Source organism: Pan troglodytes, chromosome 7 (genome assembly GCF_028858775.2).
Source record: "Pan troglodytes isolate AG18354 chromosome 7, NHGRI_mPanTro3-v2.0_pri, whole genome shotgun sequence".
NCBI classification, from domain to species: Eukaryota; Metazoa; Chordata; class Mammalia; order Primates; family Hominidae; genus Pan; species Pan troglodytes.
The window spans coordinates 55,680,605-55,700,243 of record NC_072405.2 but is presented as its reverse complement, the minus strand read 5'-3'; the positions used below and the strand labels follow the sequence as shown (position 1 = coordinate 55,700,243).

The window sequence follows — 19,639 nt, the reverse complement described above, 5'->3', positions numbered from 1 at the left end:
TTGAATTTGTTTGCTCTTGCTTGTCTAGTTCTTTTAACTGTGATGTTAGGGTGTCGATTTTAGATTTCTCCTGCTTTCTCTTGTGGGCATTTAGTGCTATAAAGTTCCCTGTACACACTGCTTTAAATGTGTCCCAGAGATTCTGGTACATTGTCTTTGTTCTCATTGGTTTCAAAGAACATGCTTTTTCTGCCTTCATTTTGTTATTTACCCAGTAGTCATTCAGGAGCAGGTTGTTCAGTTTCCATGTAGTTGTGCGTTTTTGAGTGAGTTTCTTAATCCTGAGTTCTAATTTGATTGCACTGTGGTCTGAGAGACAGTTTGTTTTGATTTCTGTTCTTTTACATTTGCTGAGGAGTGCTTTACTTCCAACTATGTGGTCAATTTTGGAATAAGTGCGATGTGGTGCTGAGAAGAATGTACAATCTGTTGATTTAGGGTGGAGAGTTCTGTAGATGTCTATTAGGTCTGCTTGGTGCAGAGCTGAGTTCAAATCCTGGATATCCTTGTTAACCTTCTGTCTCGTTGATCCGTGTAATATTGACAGTGGGGTGTTAAAATCTTACATTATTATTGTGTGGGAGTCTAAGTCTCTTTGTAGGTTTTCATTTCTTTTTACTCGTTTTTCTCTAAACTTCTCTGTTTAATTTCATTAATTTGATCTTCAATCACTGATACCCTTTCTTCCACTTGATCGAATCGGCTACTGAAGCTTGTACATGTGTCACGTAGTTCTAGTGCCATGGTTTTCAGCTCCATCAGGTCATTTAAGGTCTTCTCTACACTGTTTATTCTAGTTAGCCACTCATCTAATGTTTTTTCAAGGTTTTTAACTTCCTCGTGATGGGTTCGAACATCCTCCTTTAGCTCAGAGAAGTTTGTTATTACTGACCTTCTGAAGCCTATTTCTGTCAACTTGTCAAAGTCATTCTCCGTCCAGCTTTGTTCCGTTGCTGGCGAGGAGCTGTGATCCTTTGGAGGAGAAAAGGCGCTCTGGTTTTTAGAATTTTCAGCTTTTCTGCTCTGGTTTCTCCCCATCTTTGTGGTTTTATCTACCTTTGGTCTTTGATGATGGTGACCTACAGATGGGGTTTTGGCGTGGATGTCCTTTTTGTTGATGTTGATGCTATTCCTTTCTGTTAGTTTTCCTTCCAACAGTCAGGTCCCTCAGCTGCAGGTCTGTTGGAGTTTGCTGGAGGTCCACTCCAGACCCTGTTTGCCTGGGTATCACCAGCAGAGGCTGCAGAACAGCAAATATTGCAGAACAGTAAGTATTGTTGCCTGATCCTTCCTCTGGAAGCTTCATCTCAGAAGGGCACCCGGCTGTATGAGGTGTCTCCCAGTTTGGCTACATGGGGGTCAGGGACCAACTGGAGGAGGCAGTCTGTCCGTTCTCAGAGCTCAAACACCGTGCTGGGAGAACCACTGCTGTCTTCAGAGCTGTCAGACAGGGACGTTTAAGTCTACAGAAGTTTCTGCTGCGTTTTGTTCAGCTATGCCCTGCCCCCAGAGGTGGAGTTTACAGAGGCAGGCAGGCCTCCTTGGGCTGTGGTGGGCTCCACCCAGTTCGAGCTTCCCAGCTGCTTTGTTTACCTACTCAAGCCTCAGCAATGGTGGACACCCCTCCCCAAGCCGGGCTACCACCTCACAGTTTGATCTTGGACTGCTGCACTAGCAGTGAGCAAGGCATGGGACCCATTGAGCCACGCATGGGACCCGCTGAGCCAGGCATGGGATATAATCTCCTGGTGTGCCGTTTGCTAAGACCGTTGGAAAAGCGCAGTATTTATGTGGCAGTGTCCCGATTTTCCCGGTACAGTCTATCACGGCTTCCCTTGGCTAGGAAAGGGAAATAACCAGACCCCTTGTGCTTCCTGGGTGAGGCGATGCCCCACCCTGCTTTGGCTAACCCTCCGTGGGCTGCAGCCACTGCCCAACCGGTCCCAATGAGATGAACCAGGTACCTCAGTTGAAAGTGCAGAAATCACCCATCTTCTGCGTTGAGCACGCTGGGAGCTGCAGACCGGAGCTGTTCCTATTCAGCCATCTTGGAACTGGACCACTACCTAGTATTGTTAATGTGTTGCATATTTTCCATAACAACCCATTAGCAGACATGTAATGCCTTGAAATTTTCTCCCAGCCTTTCTCATTGGGTTCATTGTTTCCTTTGCCTTGCAAAAACTTCTCACTTTGATGGAGCTATGCATGTCTATTTTTGCTTCTGTTGCTTGGAATTTTGGTGCCCAATTAAGATATTTCACAAATGATTCCATTCTCAATGAGACTGTACCCCTGTGTATTCCGTTTTTTCTTTTGTTTCTGTTCTTTTTTTTTCCCCACTCCTTGCAACCTGTGAGTATGGTTTCAAATTGCCCTGAAAGTAAGCTTCCTATCTTTTCTTATAGGAATTTTATGATGTTTCATGGTTTCAGGTCTTGTTTTGAGGTTTTGAATCCATTTTGAGTTGATTTTTGTGCATTGTGTAACAGAAGGGTCCTGTTTCATTCTTTGCATATGGATATTGGTTTTCCCAAAAGAGTTTGATGAAGAAAATCTCTGTCCCCATTGTCTCTTTCTGATCTCTGATGCTGATTTCACTTGCTTTGGAGGCATACCCAGTAGTGGGAATGCTAGATTATATGGTAGTTGTATTTTCTTTCTTTTTTTTTGAGACAGGGTCTCACTCTGTTGTCCATGCTGGGGTGCAGTGGAACAGTCTTGGCTTACTGCAGCCTCCACATCTCAGGCTCAAGAAATTTTCCCACCTCAGCCTCTGTGTACCTGGTACCACAGGCATGTGTCACCATGCCTGCCTAACTTTTGTAGATAGAGAGTTTTGCCTGTTACCTGGGCTGGTCGTGAACTCTTGAGCTCAAGCAATCCGCCCACATTGGCCTCCTGGTAGTTGTACTTTCAAATTTTGAGGGAACTCCAACTCTTTACCGTAATGTATATACTAATTCATCTTTCCCCCAACTGGAAAAAAGAGTTCCCTTTTCTTCAAATCCATACCAGCATTCTTCTTTTTTAGATTTTTTTTTGTGTGTGTGGCTAGGAATGGTGGCTCATGCCTATAATCCAAGCACTTTGGGAGGCCGAGGTGGGTAGGATCACTTGAGCCCAAGCATTCGAGACCAGCCTAGGCAACATGGCAAAACTTTATCTGTACCAAAAATAAAAAAGTATTAGCCAGGTGTGGTGGGTGCGTGCCTGTAGTTCCAGGTACTCAGGAGGCTGAGGTGGAAGGATCACTTGTGCCCCAGAGGTTAAGACTGCAGTGAGTCATGATCCATGCCACTGCACTCCAGCCTGGGTGACAGAATGAGTCCCTGTCTCAAAAAAAGTTTTTAAAAATATTTTTAGTAACATTCATTCCAGTAAGTGAAATGGCATCTGAATGTGTGTGTGGTTTTTTAATTTTTTTTTTTGGAGACTGAGGCTTGCTCTGTCACGCAGGCTGGAGTGCATTGATGAGATCTCGGCTCCCTGCAGCCTCAGCCTCCTGAGTTCAAGCAATTATCATGCCTTAGCCTCCTTAGTAGCTGGGATTACAGGCGTGCACCATGATGCCTGGCTAGTTTTTTTGTATTTTTAGTAGAGACAGGGTTTCACCACGGCCAGGCTGGTCTTGAACTCCTGACCTCAAGTGGATCCGCCCACCTCAGCCTCCCAAAGTGCTGAGATTACAGGCATGAACCACCGTGACCAACCTGAATGTGGTTTTGGAGTTCGTTTTTTTTCTGATGAGTAGTGATGTTGACCTTTTCTCTTACTTGTTGGTCAGTTTTGTATCATCTTTGCAGAGATGTTTATTCATGTCTATTCAGGGTCTTTGCCCAATTAGTTTGGATCTGTATTTTGATGCTACTTAGTATTTTTTTTTTCTGTGTACATGTTTGGTACATGTACACAGTTATCACTCATGATTCCCTGAAATTTTCTAACAGTATGTATTTTTTGAGACTGAGTCTCATTCTCTCACCCAGGCTGGAGCACAGTGGCATTTCATGTCACAGTAGTAGGTATTTTGGATACTTACAGCTTTGCAATATAATTTTGATATCAGGGATTGTGAATCCTCCAAGTTGGTTTGTATTTCTCAGGATTCCTTAGATATTCAGGACCATTTGTGGTTCCATATGAACATTAGCATTGTGTATTCGTATTTCTTAAATTTCTGTGTATAATGAAGTATGTAATTAGAGGGTATGCTGGTACTTTTTGTTTCCTCTGGGACATTTTGATACATGTATGTTTTTAGTAATGATCACATCACGGTACTTAGCATATCCATTCCTTCATGAAGGTATTATTTTTCTGTTGTGAGAACATTCAAATTGCTCCCTTCTAGCTTTTTTTGAAAAAAACTTTTTTTTTTGTTAACCAGAGTCACCCAGCTGTGGTATAGAACACAAGAATGTGTTTGTCTTAACTAACTGCAACTTTGTTTCCATAACCAATCACTCCCAACCCCTCCTTCCACTCTTCTCAGAAGACTAGTACTGTACCTTCTACTGATTGAACGTGAAGTTTTTTTGAATTTCATAAAAGTGAGATGATTCTGTGCTTATCTTTCTATGCCTGGATTATTTTATTTAACATATTTTCCAGGTTCATCTGTATGGCTCCAAATGAAAATGACATTTTCTTCTCAAGGAGTGCATTGCATTGTGCAGATATACTGCAGTTTCTTTATCCCTTCATCTGTGGATGGCCAGGTAGGTTGATTCCATGTCTTGGATATTGTGAATAGTGCTTCATGAAACATGGGAAGGCAAATAACTCCTTAAGAAATGGATATCCTTTGCGTTAAATGCATACCCAGTGTGGGGATGACTAGAAGAACTAGTAATTGTATTTTTAATTTGTTGAGGAAACTCCAGCTTTTTTCACAGTATTATATACACTAATTTACATTGCGACCAATAGCGTGTAAGAGTTTCCCTTTTTCTTTTTATTTATTTATTTTTTTTGAGATGGAGTCTTGCTCAGTCGCCCAGGCTGGAGTGCAGTGGTGCGATCTCAGCTCACTGCAGGCTCTGTCTCCCGGGTTCACGCCATTCTCCTGCCTCAGCTTCCCGAGTAGCTGGGACAACAAGTGCCCGCCACTACACCTGGCTAATTCTTTTTTTGTATTTTTAGTAGAGATGGGGTTTCACCGTGTTAGCCAGGATGGTCTTGATCTCCTGACCTCGTGATCCTCCCGTCTCGGCCTCCCAAAGTGCTGGGATTACAGGCGTGAGCCATCGCGCCTGGCTGAGTTTCCCTTTTTCAAGTCTACACTGCTGCCTTCCAAAAATTTTATTGCTGTTTATGGTCATATTCATTCTCGGTGAAGTTTGATGGTATCTGAGTGTGATTCTGACATACATGTTTGGAGTGATTAGTGATGTGGAGAAACTTTTGTTTCACTTGTGAATCAGTTTCATGTCTTCCTTGAAGAAGTGGCTGTGCTGGTCCTTTGCACATTTTTAGCTTGTGTATTTTTTTAAATCTTTTCCCCACTTAGTAGCTTTAGTGTTTGAATATGTTGGATAACAACCGCTTTCAAATTTATGATTTTCCACAGTTTTCCTCCAGTCAGTCTTTCTCCCAAGGTAGGATGCTGTCTCTTTGGGTTCATTGTTTTCTGTCCCATGCAGAAACTCTAAAGTGTTTGTCTCACATGTTTATATTTGGTTTTGTCAGCAGTGATTTCTGTGTTCCATCAAGAAAAAAAGATGGCAAATCATTGTATTGTCTATGGGTATTTTCCCCCTAATTTTTCCTTTTGTTTTTTAAAATTTCTCCTTTGCAACCTGTGTGCACAGATTCAAGTTTCCCCAAAATATACACTGGCCCTGTGTTTTTTCCTTGGAGTTTTTTGGTTTCAGAATTGGATTTGGGTGTTCAATTGATTTTATGTTTTTGCATATTGTGCAGCATAAGAGAACTGTTTCAGTCTTTTGCACAGGAATATCCAGTTTTCTCAACTGTTATGCCTTTGGTGAGCTTTTGCAAAATATGTTAACTATATATAATTTTGGGTTGCTTATTTGGCTTCCTCATTTTGTTCATTCAGTTGTTTTTCTGTGTGTGTGCCAGCAGCAGATCGTTTGTATCACTCTAGGTTTCCTCTTCCTTAATAATTTTTTTTTCAGCTCCTAATCTTGATTTCTAAAATAATACCTACTTGTATTTTGATTAAAGGTTGCACCTTGCAGGTTGGCCACATGGGTATATGGCAGGATAGTGAAGCTTGGGTTCCGAAGGAACCCCATCACCCAGGCAGTGAGCACAGTACCAATCAGATGGTTCTTCCACCAACATTTACTGTCTCCCTCCATTCTCTGTCTGGTAGTCCCCAGTATCTGTGGGTGTGTTCGGTGTTTAGCTTCAGTGTATAAATGAGAACATGTGGTATTTGATTTTCTGTTCTTGCATTACTTTGCTTAGCATAGTGGCCTCCAGGTCCATCCTTGTTGCTGTTGAGGACACGAAAATTTTTTAAGCTGTGTAGGAGTTTTTGGTGTCCATGTACTGCAAGTGTAAAAACCTAATCATCAACTGTTAATGGGCACATAGGTTGATTTTATTTTGTTTTGTTTTTTCTTATGAATAGCACTTCCAAGAACATACCAGTGTATGTGTCATTTTGAAAGAAGGCTTTATTTCCCTTTGTGTAGATACTCAGTTGTGGGATTGCTCCATTCAGATGGTAGTTCTGTTTTAAGTTCTTTGAGTAAACTTCAAACCACTTCTCACAGTGTGAGAGCTGGTTTTTATTCCCACCAAGAGCGTAGCAGTGTTCGCTTTCCTCTGCTGCCTCGCCACCATGTTAATATTTGGACTTAGGACAAATGGCCATTCTGACTAGTGTAAGATGGTATTTCAGTGTGTGCGTGAGTTGCATTTCTCTGACGATTAGTGATGTTGAGCATTTTTTCTTCTGTTGGCTGCTTGTACATCATGTCCTTTGCCCATTGTTTGATTGGATTATTTGTTTTTCTGACTCTTGATTTTTTTAAGGTCATGTTACAGTCTGGCTATTAGACCTTGGTCAGAAGCATAGTTTGGGAACATTTTCTCCCATCCTGTAGGCTATATAGGCATTTACTGTGCTGGTGATTTCTTTTGCTATCTGGCAGTCTTTCAGTTTCTTAGGCCCAACCTTTTTATTTTGGTTTTTCTTGCTGTTGCTTTTAGGGACTAAGTTATCTAAATGCTTTACCAAAGCCTATGTTGAGAAAGGTATTTCCTAGGTTTTCTTCTAGGACTTTTATAGTTTGAGGTCTTCTTCTGAAATCTTTTGCTCACCTTGAGTCAATTTTTGCATATGGTGACAGGTAGGGCTCCAGTGTTAATCTTTTGCATGTGTCTAGCTGCCTTTCCTAGCACCATTCATTGCACAGGGAGTCCTTTCTCCATTGCTGAGTTTTGAGTCTTTTCAAAGGTCAGATGGTTGTAGGTGTGTGGGATTACTTCCAGGTTCTCTATTCTGTCCAGGTGGAGGCAGGTCTATATCTCTGTCATGAAATTTGAAATCAGGGAGTGTGGTCCATCTGACGTAGTCTGGATCTTCCAGCTTGGCTTTGCAGTTTCAGGGAGTTTTGTGGTCCCACAGGAATTTTATCATTGTTTCTTTACATTGCTTTCAAAAAACAAAATTGGCCCATACATAAATGTGTACAAATAGAGGTTAGAGTGGGACATTTGGGTCCATGCATGCATTGCATAGTGATGAAATCAGGGTATTTAGCATCTCTTTTTGCCTTGTAGAGTTATCATGTCTTTGAGGTGAGGACAGCCAGAACCCTCCTTTCTGGCTGTCTTGGAAACTACCCTCTGATAATGTTAGCCCTAGTCACCCTGCTGAGGAATAGAACAGCAGGTTTCATTCCTCTTATGGAACTTGTCACTATGTACCCATTTCCTATCCCTGCCCATGCCCCACCTTCCACTCCAACCCTGGCAAGCACTATGGTGCTTTCTAGGTCTATGCGAGATAAAGTGTCTTATAGTCCTCATGAATGAGATGATGATGATGTGAGGTTTGCCTTTCTTGGCCTAATGTGTTTCATTTACGATAATGTCCTCCAGGTTCCACTATGTTGCTGTGAATGACATGATTTCAGTATGCATGTCTAGCTGAAGAGTATTTATTTGTGAATGGGTACTGTGGTTTCTGGATCTCATTCTCTGTGGGTGGACAGGTAGGTTGATTCCTTATCTTGTCTTTTGTGACTGGTGCCACAGTCAGTATGGGAAGGCAGATACCACTTCCATGTACTGGTTTCAAGTGCTTCCACTGCACACCCAGCAGTAGCAAAGCTAAATGAAATGGTAGTTGTATTTTTAGTTTTCTGTGGAACCTCCAACTGGTCTCTGTAGTTTGCATACTAATTTACTTTGTCAACAATTATGGATAAGAGAGCTCCCTGTTCTGGAGATTCACACCAGTGTTTGTGGTTTCCCTTGTTTTAAAATATATGAAGGCCTTTGTAATATTCATTCCACCGAGAAGGACAGGGTATCTGATCTTGTTCTGATTTTCATTTTTTTCCCATGATTAGTGATGTTAACTAAGTGTTGGTAAACTTGTTTTCAATTTTTTGTGTTCTTTGCAGAAAAGGCTATTCAGGTTCTTTGCTCAGTTTTGGCTCAGTAATTACTTTCTCTTTTCTGTTGTTTTCTGCTAATTAGTAGTGTTACTTACACGTTTTCCAAAAAATGCATCAATAGCTGTGTTTTCCCTTCAAATTCTCTTATCCTTCAGATGTTTTTCCTTTTCATTCATTGTTGTAGTAGTGTTAGTTACTTATATGTTTTCCAAAAAATGCCTCAATAGCTGTGTTTTTCCTCAGAATTCTCCTATCATCCTTTAGATGTGTTTTTCTTTTCATTCATTGTTTTTATTCTTTCTTGCACACAAGCCATACAATCTGATGTGGTTTCACATATGTGCAAAGTTTTGATTTTCCCTTGGTGACTGGTGAAGTAAAAGCAATCCACTAGCATACCAATCCATTGTCAGTGAGTTTTGATTGTTTATATTCTTTTCTTTCCCCTATATTTTTTGTTTTCCTTTTTGCAAAGCATAAGCACAGATCCAGGTTGACCCAGGTATCTGCATACCAGACGCTTTCTCCTAGGAGAGTGATGGCTTCCAGTTTTGTGTGTAGGTCTTACGTCCATGTTGAGTGGATTATTGTGAATTTCACACAGTAGGAACCCCTTTTTGTTATTTTACTAGGGATCTCGCATTTTCAGAATGATGCGATGAACAGGCTCTCCCTTCCTGTGGTGACTTTTGGGATTCTTTTCCAACATGTGCTCACTCCACATCAATTTGGGTTTGCCCCTTGGCACCCTCATTGTGTCCGTTGGCCTGTGTGACCCTGTTAATGCCAATCACATATATAGTTTGGGTAGCTAAGGCTTTGCAAAGTAATTTAAAATGGAGGCATGTGATGCACTCTACCAAGTTTGTATGTGTAGGAACTGCTTTGGGGATGCAGGGCGTTTCATTATCCCGCAGGATTTTTAGTAGGGTGTTGTGATCCTATTGTGAAAACAAGAATTTCCACATGGTCTATGTGGGTACTTAAAGGGTGCAGGGGACCTTCTGACATATGTACCACTAGTGTCATGATCAACCTGCAGGACCTAGCTCATCTCTGTTTCATGCTACAGACATGATTTCTTGGTGGGGAGAGCATTCCGAATCCTCCCTGCCCACTCTGTGGGATATTATGCTAGGATATTATTAAGCCTAGTCACCCTGCTGTGCTGTAGAACACCAGAATTCCCACCTCTCATCTAAGTGTCACTTTGTAGCTGTTTCCAGTCCTCCCCCCAGCCTCTGGTACCCACTATTGACATGGATACCTCTGTGAGAAGATTGACTTTGTCAGATTCCCATGTTGGGGAGATCATGCAGAATTTGTGTTTGCCTTCCTCTGCTTGGCTTATTTCATTTAACTTAATGTCCTCCAGGTTTCTTCACCTTGCTGGAAGTGACCTGATGTCCAGAAGTTTGATGGCTGAAGAGTATTCTCTTGTGCATATATCCTTCAGTTTCTGCATGTCTTCATCTGTGGATGGACAGGTAGGTTGACTCCGTACCTTGATTATTGTCTCTAGTGCCTCATGAAACATGGGAAGGCAGGTATCTCCTTAAGGTATGAATTTCTTCTGCTTTACAGGTATACCCAGTGTTGGGATGGCTAGATGAAGAACTGGTAGTTGTACTGCTGATTCTTTCAGAAACCTCCAGATGTTTCTCCTAGTGTTTATGGGAGTTTACATTACCACCAATAGGAGATAAGAGTTCCTGTGTCTGCAAGTCTACATACACTAGCCCTTGCCTTCAGAAAAATTTATTGCTCTTTCTGGTCATACTCATCCTCCAGGGAAGTTGGACAGTATGTGAGTGTGGGTGGTTGGGATTTACATTTGGGGGATGATTGCTGATATGAAGAAATTTTTCTGTTACCCAAGAGTCAATGTAAGGTCTTCTTTTAAGAAATGTCCACGCAGGTCCTCTGGGCATTTTCAGCTTGTGTATGGGTTTTTATGTTTTGCCCACTTAGAACCATTAGTTTCTGAGGTATGTTAGATAACAGGCTCTTCCATGATTTTTCCATAATTTTTTCCCAGTCTGTAGGATGGCTTCAGTTTGGGTTTGCTGTTTTCTCTCTGGGAAGTTAGTTGTCCTTAGCCCCACGTGGTTATATTTGCTTTCGTTAGCAGTGATTTCTGTGTCCTATTGAGAAGGGAGATGGCGAAGCCATTGTACGGTCTGTGGGTATTTGGCTCCTATGTTTTCCTTTCCTGTTTGCAGCTTAGGTGTAGGGATTCAAGTTTCCCCAAAATTGATGCTCACCCTGTGCATTTTCCTTGGAGTTTTTTGGTTTCAGGATTGCACTTACATGTTTGGTGGACTTTATGTTGCTTTTTGGATCTTGTGCAACAGAAGGGTTTATTTCAGTCCTCTGCACATGAATACCTGGTTTTTTCAACCACTGTGCCTTTGGCATGCTTCCCAGGGTGAGGTGGGGAGGGTGGGAAAAGTGTTCACTGTCTGTAATTTTGGGTTGATTATATGGCCCCTTGTTTTGTCCAGTCGGTTATCTTCCTAAGTTTATGCCACTAATGTGTGGGTTAGGTTACTATAGGCTTTGTTTTGTTTTGCTTCGTGTGCGTTTTCTTGTTTTATTTACTTTTTCCTATTTTTAGTTCCAAACCTGGATTTTCTAAAACAACAGCTACTTTTATTGTGATCAAGGGGTACACCTGCAGGCCAGCTACGTGGCTATACAGCAGGATGCTGAAGCTTGGGATCCCAACGCACCTGTCACCTGGGCGGTGGAGACAGTACCAGTGGGGTTGTTCTTCCTCCAGGGCTTTCTGTTTCCATCCTTTTCCTGTCTGGTCATCCCCAGCACCTGTTGATTTCATCTTTATGTTCGGGCGTATTTGGTGTTTAGCTTCTGCTTGTCAGTGAGAACCTGAGTTACTTGGTTTTTTGTTCTTGCCTTAGTTCACCCAGCCTAGTGGCCTCCAATTCCATCCATGTTGCTGCCGGGGGCATGATTTTGTTTGTGTTTGATCATCCTTGCTGGCCTTTTAGCAAAGGTATCACATTTTTTCAAATCTTATTTGCTCTTGGTGGGCACCTAGGTTATTTCCACGTCTTCCCACTTGGGAATAGCACTCCTGTGAACGTGCGAGGGTGTGTGTCCTTCTTGATAGAAACATTTATTTTCCTTTGGGTAGATACCCAAAGGATACCCAGGATTGCTTGGTTGGAGGGTAGTTGCTTTCCATCCATTTATTTATTTATTTATTTATTTATTTATTTATTTATTTATATTTTCTCTATTATTGAGAAGTCTTCAAACTGCTTTCTGCAGTATGAGGTCAATTTTGCATTCCCACCAAGAGTGTAACAGAGTTTCGTTTCCTCCGCTACCTCTCCAGCATGTTCTCTTTTGACTTTGGACTAGTGGCTGTTCTGACTGGCGTGAAATGCTGCTGTTACCTCCTTGTCCTCGTGAGTTGGATTTCTCTGATGATAGTTAGCTTGAGCATGTTTTCGTGTCTGTCGGTCTCTACTAGGTCTTCTTCTGACAGGTGTGTGTTCGTGTCCTTTGTCCATTTTTTACTGTGATTCTTTTTTTGTTCTTGATTTATGTAAGGTCCTTGTAGATTCTAGCTACTAGGACTTGGTGGAGACGCACAGTTTGGGCACATTTTCTCCCCTCCTGTAGGCTGTGTGTTAACTGTGTTGGCCGTTGCTTCCCAGCCTCTTTGCTCCTATATATAGCCATTTAAGTGAGTCCTGGCCATGTATATGTGTATAGAATTTATGTTTGCTCTATACAGTCCTGGCCCATGATTTTATGTTCTGATTTAGAATATAAACAAGAATTGAGACTTGCTAGATGAAAGAAAAAGCACTCTTCAGTGCTTCCTATGACGAGGTACACCAGCTGTCTTCTACTGCTTTAGACAGCTACATATTTGCTGGACAATAATTTTCCAGGATAAGGACAAGCCAGAGCATTCTCCACATTCATCTTCTGCTCCAGTTTCTCATGGTTATGATCAAAGCTAGACAATGACTGATCCAGGAGGCTGAGATCACAAGATGCACTGTGGTCCTCTGGTTTAAGACAGGCTAGATCATCAGACGGAGGAAATAGGTGGCCCTGTCTTCTGGATTTTCACCTCCTCTGTTTTCAGGATACTTGAAGTCAGTTTTGCTACTCAGACATGATTGAGAGAGATCCTTTTGAGTCATTTCATAGCACCACAGAATGTGCCAATGTGACAGCCAAGAAAGCAGAAAGACCAAGGCATTGAGAATTTCAGCAGTATAGCAAGAGGCAGGCAGTGGTTAGCAGACATATACTGAATAGTGAGCTCTGAGCATCCTGTGCTGCACCCTGCAGCCTGCAGGGGATGAGAACTTGCCCTTTCTTTTGCTGCCTGGCACACATGCGTGTTGTTCTCGAGACTTGGGTGCCACCTCCAGAATAAGGCCAAGAGCTTCGTTTTCTCAGGTTCCACTGCAGGAGGCATTGCAGTGGCTTCATGATGACTTGAAGCTGAGTCTACAGAGAGGAAAAAGCTCCTGTCCATGGCCGGAAAGCTGGGGGTGTGGGAAGGGGATTAGCACAGTTACTCCTAGACATTTTTCTAAAATAGTACAGAACCTTTCATTTTATGGACTGTTTGTGGAAATAAAGACCACCCAAATGAGAAAAGGAAAGCCCATTTATTCAGAGTTTGCTACCCTGAAAGCAGACTCCACCTTGCCTCTTTCATCGATCAAACACAAGAAGTGTTAATGGCACAGACGCTGTCATGAAGGCGACAAGAACTCCAGAGCACTGCGATTGTCTAGCTCTACCTCATCTTGGGCAGAGGTGCTGTCATCAGTAACGTCTACAGTTAGTAATAGGTTTTTTACTCTCGTTACTATTTGTGTGACTCCCACCACTGGGAACACTGCCCTCATTGTTCACATAAACAATGAGTCAGTAATTTCTCCAGGTAGTAGCTCTGAATAGTTGAGTGGACTCATTTTGGAGCTCATATCTGAGTTGGATTTCCAGTCTTGCCCATTATATATTTAGGGTCTGTGTATATATAGACAATTCTCGAAGTACTCTTTCTACCAAAGTGGATAAAGTGTTAGTCTGAGGCAAATAGGACCATCTGTTCTGGCCATAAAGGAAGTATTTAGCAGGCGTACACAGAAATCAGGGAGATAAGGAGTTGTTCACAGTGTAAAAACTAAGGCCTTACACCAGCTAGGTTATATAGTTGGAACTCTGTTAGTCTCTTCTGTGTGGCAGGTATTTGGCCTATTGCCCTACAAAGTCTGGTGAATTCAAATTTATAGTTACTGAGGGTCTGATCAATAGATTGTAACAAATGGTAAGATAACCAATTATTCTTATTGGCAAAATGACCAATCATTGGCATTGATATTAGTCATCTTTCTGGAAGAAAGGGACTCTAGCAAGTCACAGGTTGACTTTTTTAGGGTTAACTGTCAATGTAGGTGCAAGTGAAAATGCCATTCGCTATGATGCCTGTGGTCCCATCTGATGACACCAGAATTGCCAGAAGTTTATCCAGCATATCTAGCAGTCAGGAGGATTGAGGACAGTGGCTACTCTTTGGGATTATCTAAGAATGGCATTAGAATGAGTATGTTCTGACCTAACTCTTATAATAAAGATGGAAAAAAGAGCAAAAGAGTCATTCTGAATGAATGACAAAAAGGGGTCTGTAGAAAATGAGAAGGATGGTTATAAGCAAGCAGGTAAAAACCAAAACAGGAATTAGGAGTCTTTGTCTAATGTGTTAGACAGAAGCTATCCACCGTCCACTGTCATTGCTTATTCTGAAGGTGTTGGGTCAGTTGTCTGCTTGTGCAGATCAGTTGCTCCTGGAGGATCTCTGAGAATCCTCACTTTGAGATTTTCTATTTGAGTAGTCTTCCAATTGTGTGGAATTCTGAATTTCTTTTTTAGTTGTGAAATATGAACCCAAGTATTGACGTCTTGGTTTTAATGCTGTATTTGTTGCTCACCGTTCCAGATACAGTCTCTTCCACCAAAACTCAAGCAGTTTTTCTCTAGTGTTTTCTCCAATAGAAAAAATCTGCTGACAGAATGTCATTAAAAGGTTGTTTAGGATGCTATTATGGGAAAGGCTTTAGTCAGTTGCTGATAGGACTGGATGTAGTATGTGCATTCCTTGCAATAATTTGCCATGCCTGCAATAGGGTGGTAGGGCAGAGTCTATTATTGAAAGTGACATTTCTAAACACATGGGCTTCTAGTCATTAATTCAAATAGGTATAACTGAGTGTTTCTGAGGGAGTGGATCATATGGCCATGGGCCTGGCTTGCCCTCCACTCAGAGGTGGGTAGTGCACTGCCAGTGCAGGCCTCAGGGAGGAAAGGGAGAAACAGAGATGGGAAAAGCAAAAAACGAGATACAGGAAATGCAACAGAAGCACACAAACAACAAGCACACTGACACTCATTGGGCAGGCTGTCCTCTCACCCATGGCCAGCAGCATAGGCAGCCAAGACTCAGGCAGGAAGGCCACTGACCTCAGGACCTGCAGGGTGTGGGGAGGGGAGGTGATGAGATGAACTAGTCCAGGTCACAGCTATGTATATCTGGCTTCAAGAAAATATTATTTCAAGTCAAAGTACATTTATGGAATCCTTCTGATTATATAAAAAAGCAAAGTTTCCAAAATTTGATAGTGATTACCCAACATATCCGTACACTTAGATACAGAGTTTTTCTAAAACTGGGATCAGGCCAGGTATGGTGGCTCAGGCCTGTAATCCTAGCATTTTGGGTGCGTGAGGTGGGAGGATTGCTTGAGGCCAGGAGTTGGAGACCAGCCTGGGCAACATGGTGAGATTCCCCCCCTTCCATCTTTACCAAAAATACAAAAATTAGCGGGGCATGGTGGCACAAACGTGTAGTCCCAGCTACTCCAGAGGCTGAGGTAGCTCACTGGCTGCAGTGAGTCAAGATCGTGCCACTGCACTCCAGCCTGCGCAACACCTCGTCCCCCCTCCCCCCAAAAAATCACAATTTTAATAATTATTCTGGAGTTGGGTAAAAGAATACCCTTATTCTGGCTGGGTGTGGTGGCTCACGCCTGTAATCCTAGCACTTTGGGAGGCCGAGGTGGGCAGATCACAAGGTCAGGAGATCAAGATCATCCTGGCTAACACAGGTGAAACCTTGTCTCTACTAAAACTGTACAAAATTAGCCGGATGTAGTGGCGGGCACCTGTAGTCCCAGCTACTCTGGAGGCTGAGGCAGGAGAATGGCAGGAACCTGGGAGGCGGAGCTTGCAGTGAGTTGAGATCACACTACTGCACTCCAGCCTGGGCGACAGAGGTAGACTCCATCTCAAAAAAAAAAAAAAAAAAAAAAAAACCCTTATTCTTAGGAAATACACACCTAGGGGTGATTATGTCCATAATTTCCTCTCAAATTACTAAAAAAAAGGTATGTAAATAGACAAATGATACAAAATGGAACAAAATGTTAGAAATTGGTGAGTCCCGATTAAGAGAAGAAGGAGCATTCTTGGTACTATTCTTGTAACAACATATGAAATTATATAAAAATTTTAAGTTCCTAAAACTGGTTGTAGAAGTGTATGCTCAGAGTGAGCATCTATTTTGTAAAATAGCAATTAAGACCAAAACTTTAATCAGCTAAAATCTTATCAAATAAAAGTAGTGATATATTACAGTATTTTTCTTTTCTTTTTTTTTTTTTAGTATTTATTGATCATTCTTGGGTGTTTCTCGGAGAGGGGGATGTGGCAGGGTCATAGGATAATAGTGGAGAGAAGGTCAGCAGATAAACACGTGAACAAAGGTCTCTGGTTTTCCTAGGCAGAGGTCCCTGCGGCCTTCCGCAGTGTTTGTGTCCCTGGGTGCTTGAGATTAGGGAGTGGTGATGACTCTTAACGAGCATGCTGCTTTCAAGCATCTGTTTAACAAAGCACATCTTGCACCGCCCTTAATCCATTTAACCCTGAGTTGACACAGCACATGTTTCAGAGAGCACGGGGTTGGGGGTAAGGTTATAGATTAACAGCATCCCAAGGCAGAAGAATTTTTCTTAGTACAGAACAAAATGGAGTCTCCTATGTCTACTTCTTTCTACACAGACACAGTAACAATCTGATCTCTCTTTCTTTTCCCCACATTCCCCCTTTTTCTTTTAGACAAAACCGCCATTGTCATCATGGCCCGTTCTCCATGGTCGCTGTCTCTTCAGAGCTGTTGGGTACACTTCCCAGACGGGGCGGCCTGGCAGAGGTGCTCCTCACATCCCAGAGGGGGCGGCCAGGCAGAGGCGCTCCTCACATCCCATACGATGGGCGGCCGGCCAGGCAGAGATGCTCCTCACTTCCTAGACGGGGTGGCGGCTGGGCAGACGCGCTCCTGACTTCCCAGACGGGGTGGCCAGGCAGAGGGGCTCCTCACATCCCAGACGATGGGCGACCAGGCAGAGACGCTCCTCACTTCCTAGACGGGGTGGTGGCCGGGCAGAGGCTGTAGTCTTAGCACTTTGGGAGGCCAAGGCAGGCAGCTGGGAGGTGGAGGTTGTAGCGAGATCACACCACCGCATTCCAGCCTGGGCAACATTGAGCATTGAGTGAGCGAGACTCCGTCTGCAATCCCAGCACCTCGGGAGGCTGAGGCAGGCAGATCACTCGAGGTCAGGAGCTGGAGACCAGCCCCGCCAACACGACGAAACCCCCTCTCCACCAAAAATACAAAAACCAGTCAGGAGTGGCGGCACGTGCCTGCAATCCCAGGCAGTCAGCAGGCCAAGGCAGGAGAATCACGGGAGCCGGAGGCAGGGAGGTTGCAGCTAGCCGAGATCACGGCAGTACAGTCCAGCCTCGGCAACAGAGGGAGACTGTAGAAAGAAAGAAAGAACTAAAGAAAGAAAAAGAAAGGAAGGCAGGCAGGCATATTACAGTATTTTTCATATCAAATCATGGTAAAGGGGCAATCACTTTTACAAGTTTCTCGCCAAGCACAGTACATTTTTGTGGATTTTTCAAGAATTCAACTTCCTGTAATTCTTATCTTCCTCTACCTAAAGTGACATAGTTTACCAAGTAATTTTAAATAAGGGTTAGATTTGGTTAGATTCTCAAGGCGTCCTTTTTGAAAATCATACATTTAATTTCGATGTGGAATTGGCCTCTTTGTTTCTGAGAAAGAAATATACAAAAATACCCCCTTATTGGCCAGGCGCAGTGGCTCATGTCTGTAATCCCAGCACTTTGGGAGGCCAAGGCAGGCAGATCACAAGGTCAAGAGATCTAGACCATCCTGGCCAACATGGTGAAACCCCGTCTCTACTAAAAATACAAAAATTAGCTAGGTGTGGTGGTGCACACCTGTAGTCCCAGCTACTCGGGAGGCTGAAGCAGGAGAATTGCTTGAACCTAGGAGGCAGAGGTTGCAGTGAGCCAAGATCGCACCACTGCACTCCAGCCTGGTGACACAGTGAGACTCCATCTCAAAAACAAACAAAAAATGCCCCCTTGTTAACACACAATGGCTTTCTCCTGACCATTATTTCTAGCTATGCACAGTCTTCTTACTATCTCAGCATAATCATTCTGAACTTCTTCCATTTCTCAGGTAGAAGATACAAGCCAGCTCAAGATAGATTAAAGACTTAAATGTAAGACCTGGAACTATGAAACTGCTAGAAAAAAACATAGGGAAAACTCTTCAGGACATTGGTTTAGCAAATAATTTATGGCTGAGATCTCAAAAGCACAGGCAACAAAAGCAAAAATAGATGACTGGGATATAGCTTCTGCACAGGAAAAGAAACAACACATGAAGAGACAGCCTCTTGAATGGGAGAAAATAACTGCAAATTACTCATCTGACAGGGGACTAATATGCAGAGTATACAAGGAACTCAAATTCCTCAAAAGTAACAAAACAATCCCATTAAAAATGGGCCAAGGACAGGAATAGACATTTCTCAAAAGACTTACAAATGGCTAACAGGTATATGAGAAAATTCTCAACATCATTGATCAGGGAAATGCAAATCAAAACCACAATGAGGTATCATCTCACCTCAGAATGGCTATTATTAAAAAGACAAAAAATAACAGATGCTGGTGAGAATGCAGAGAAATGGAAACTCTGTTATACTGTCAGTAGGAATGCAAATCAGTATAACCACGATGGAAACCAGTATGGAGAATTCTAAAAAACTTAAACATAGAAGTACTGTATGGTCCAACGTTTCCACTACTGGGTATTTATCCAAAGGAAAGAGTTCAGGCCGGGCGTGGTGGCTCATTCCTGTAATCCCAGCACTTTGGGAGGCTAAGGCAGGTATATCACTTGAGGTCAGGAGTTTGAGACCAGCCTGGATAACATGGAGAAACCCCATCTCCACTAAAAATACAAAAAATAATTAGCCAGGCGTTGTGGTGCACACCTGTAATCCCAGCTACCTGGGGAGGCTGAGGCAGGAGAATCACTTGAACCCAGGAAGTGGAGCTTGCAGTGAGGCGAGATTGCGCCACTGAACTCCGGACTGGGTGACAGAGTGAGATTCTTTCTAAAAAATAAATAAATAAATAAATAAAAATTTAGTGTAGCAAAGGGATACCTGCATTGTCATGTTTATCACAGCACTATTCACAGTAGCAAAGATACAGAATCAACCCAAGTGTCCATCAACAAATGAATAGCTAAGTAAAATGTGCAAAATGTATACAATAGAATACTATTTGGCAATAAAAAATAATGAAATCATATCATTTGCAAAAACATGGATAGATCTGGAAGTCATTATGTTAAGTGAAATAAGCCAGGCACAGAAAGACAGATACTGCAGGTTCTCACTCACATGTGGGAGCTAAAAAAACTTGATCTCATGGACACAGAGAATACAATGGCAGATACTAGCGTCCGGGAAGACCGGGTGTGTGGAAGGGAGAATGAAGAGAGGGTGGCTATTGGGTGCAAACATACAGTTAGAAGAAATAAGGTGTAATGTTTGACAGCAGACTAGGGTAGCTAAGCAACAATATTTCAAAGT

The 19,639-nt window shown here is 42.6% G+C and overlaps 1 protein-coding gene across 2 annotated transcripts in view; it reads left to right on the top strand.

The window, feature by feature from the left end:
• LOC134810858 (POTE ankyrin domain family member A) overlaps positions 1 to 19,639 on the top strand; it is an 83,348-nt gene that overhangs the window by 24,178 nt on the left and 39,531 nt on the right. The window contains exons 2-4 of one of the 2 annotated variants that reach the window (XM_063817060.1): positions 4,615 to 4,721; positions 8,083 to 8,195; positions 9,979 to 10,090. In XM_063817060.1, the coding sequence (XP_063673130.1) occupies positions 10,083 to 10,090 (8 nt within the window). In that variant the 5' untranslated portion in view covers positions 4,615 to 4,721; positions 8,083 to 8,195; positions 9,979 to 10,082. The remainder of the gene's footprint in view (positions 1 to 4,614; positions 4,722 to 8,082; positions 8,196 to 9,978; positions 10,091 to 19,639) is intronic. The other variant, XM_063817059.1, reaches the window with a different exon arrangement.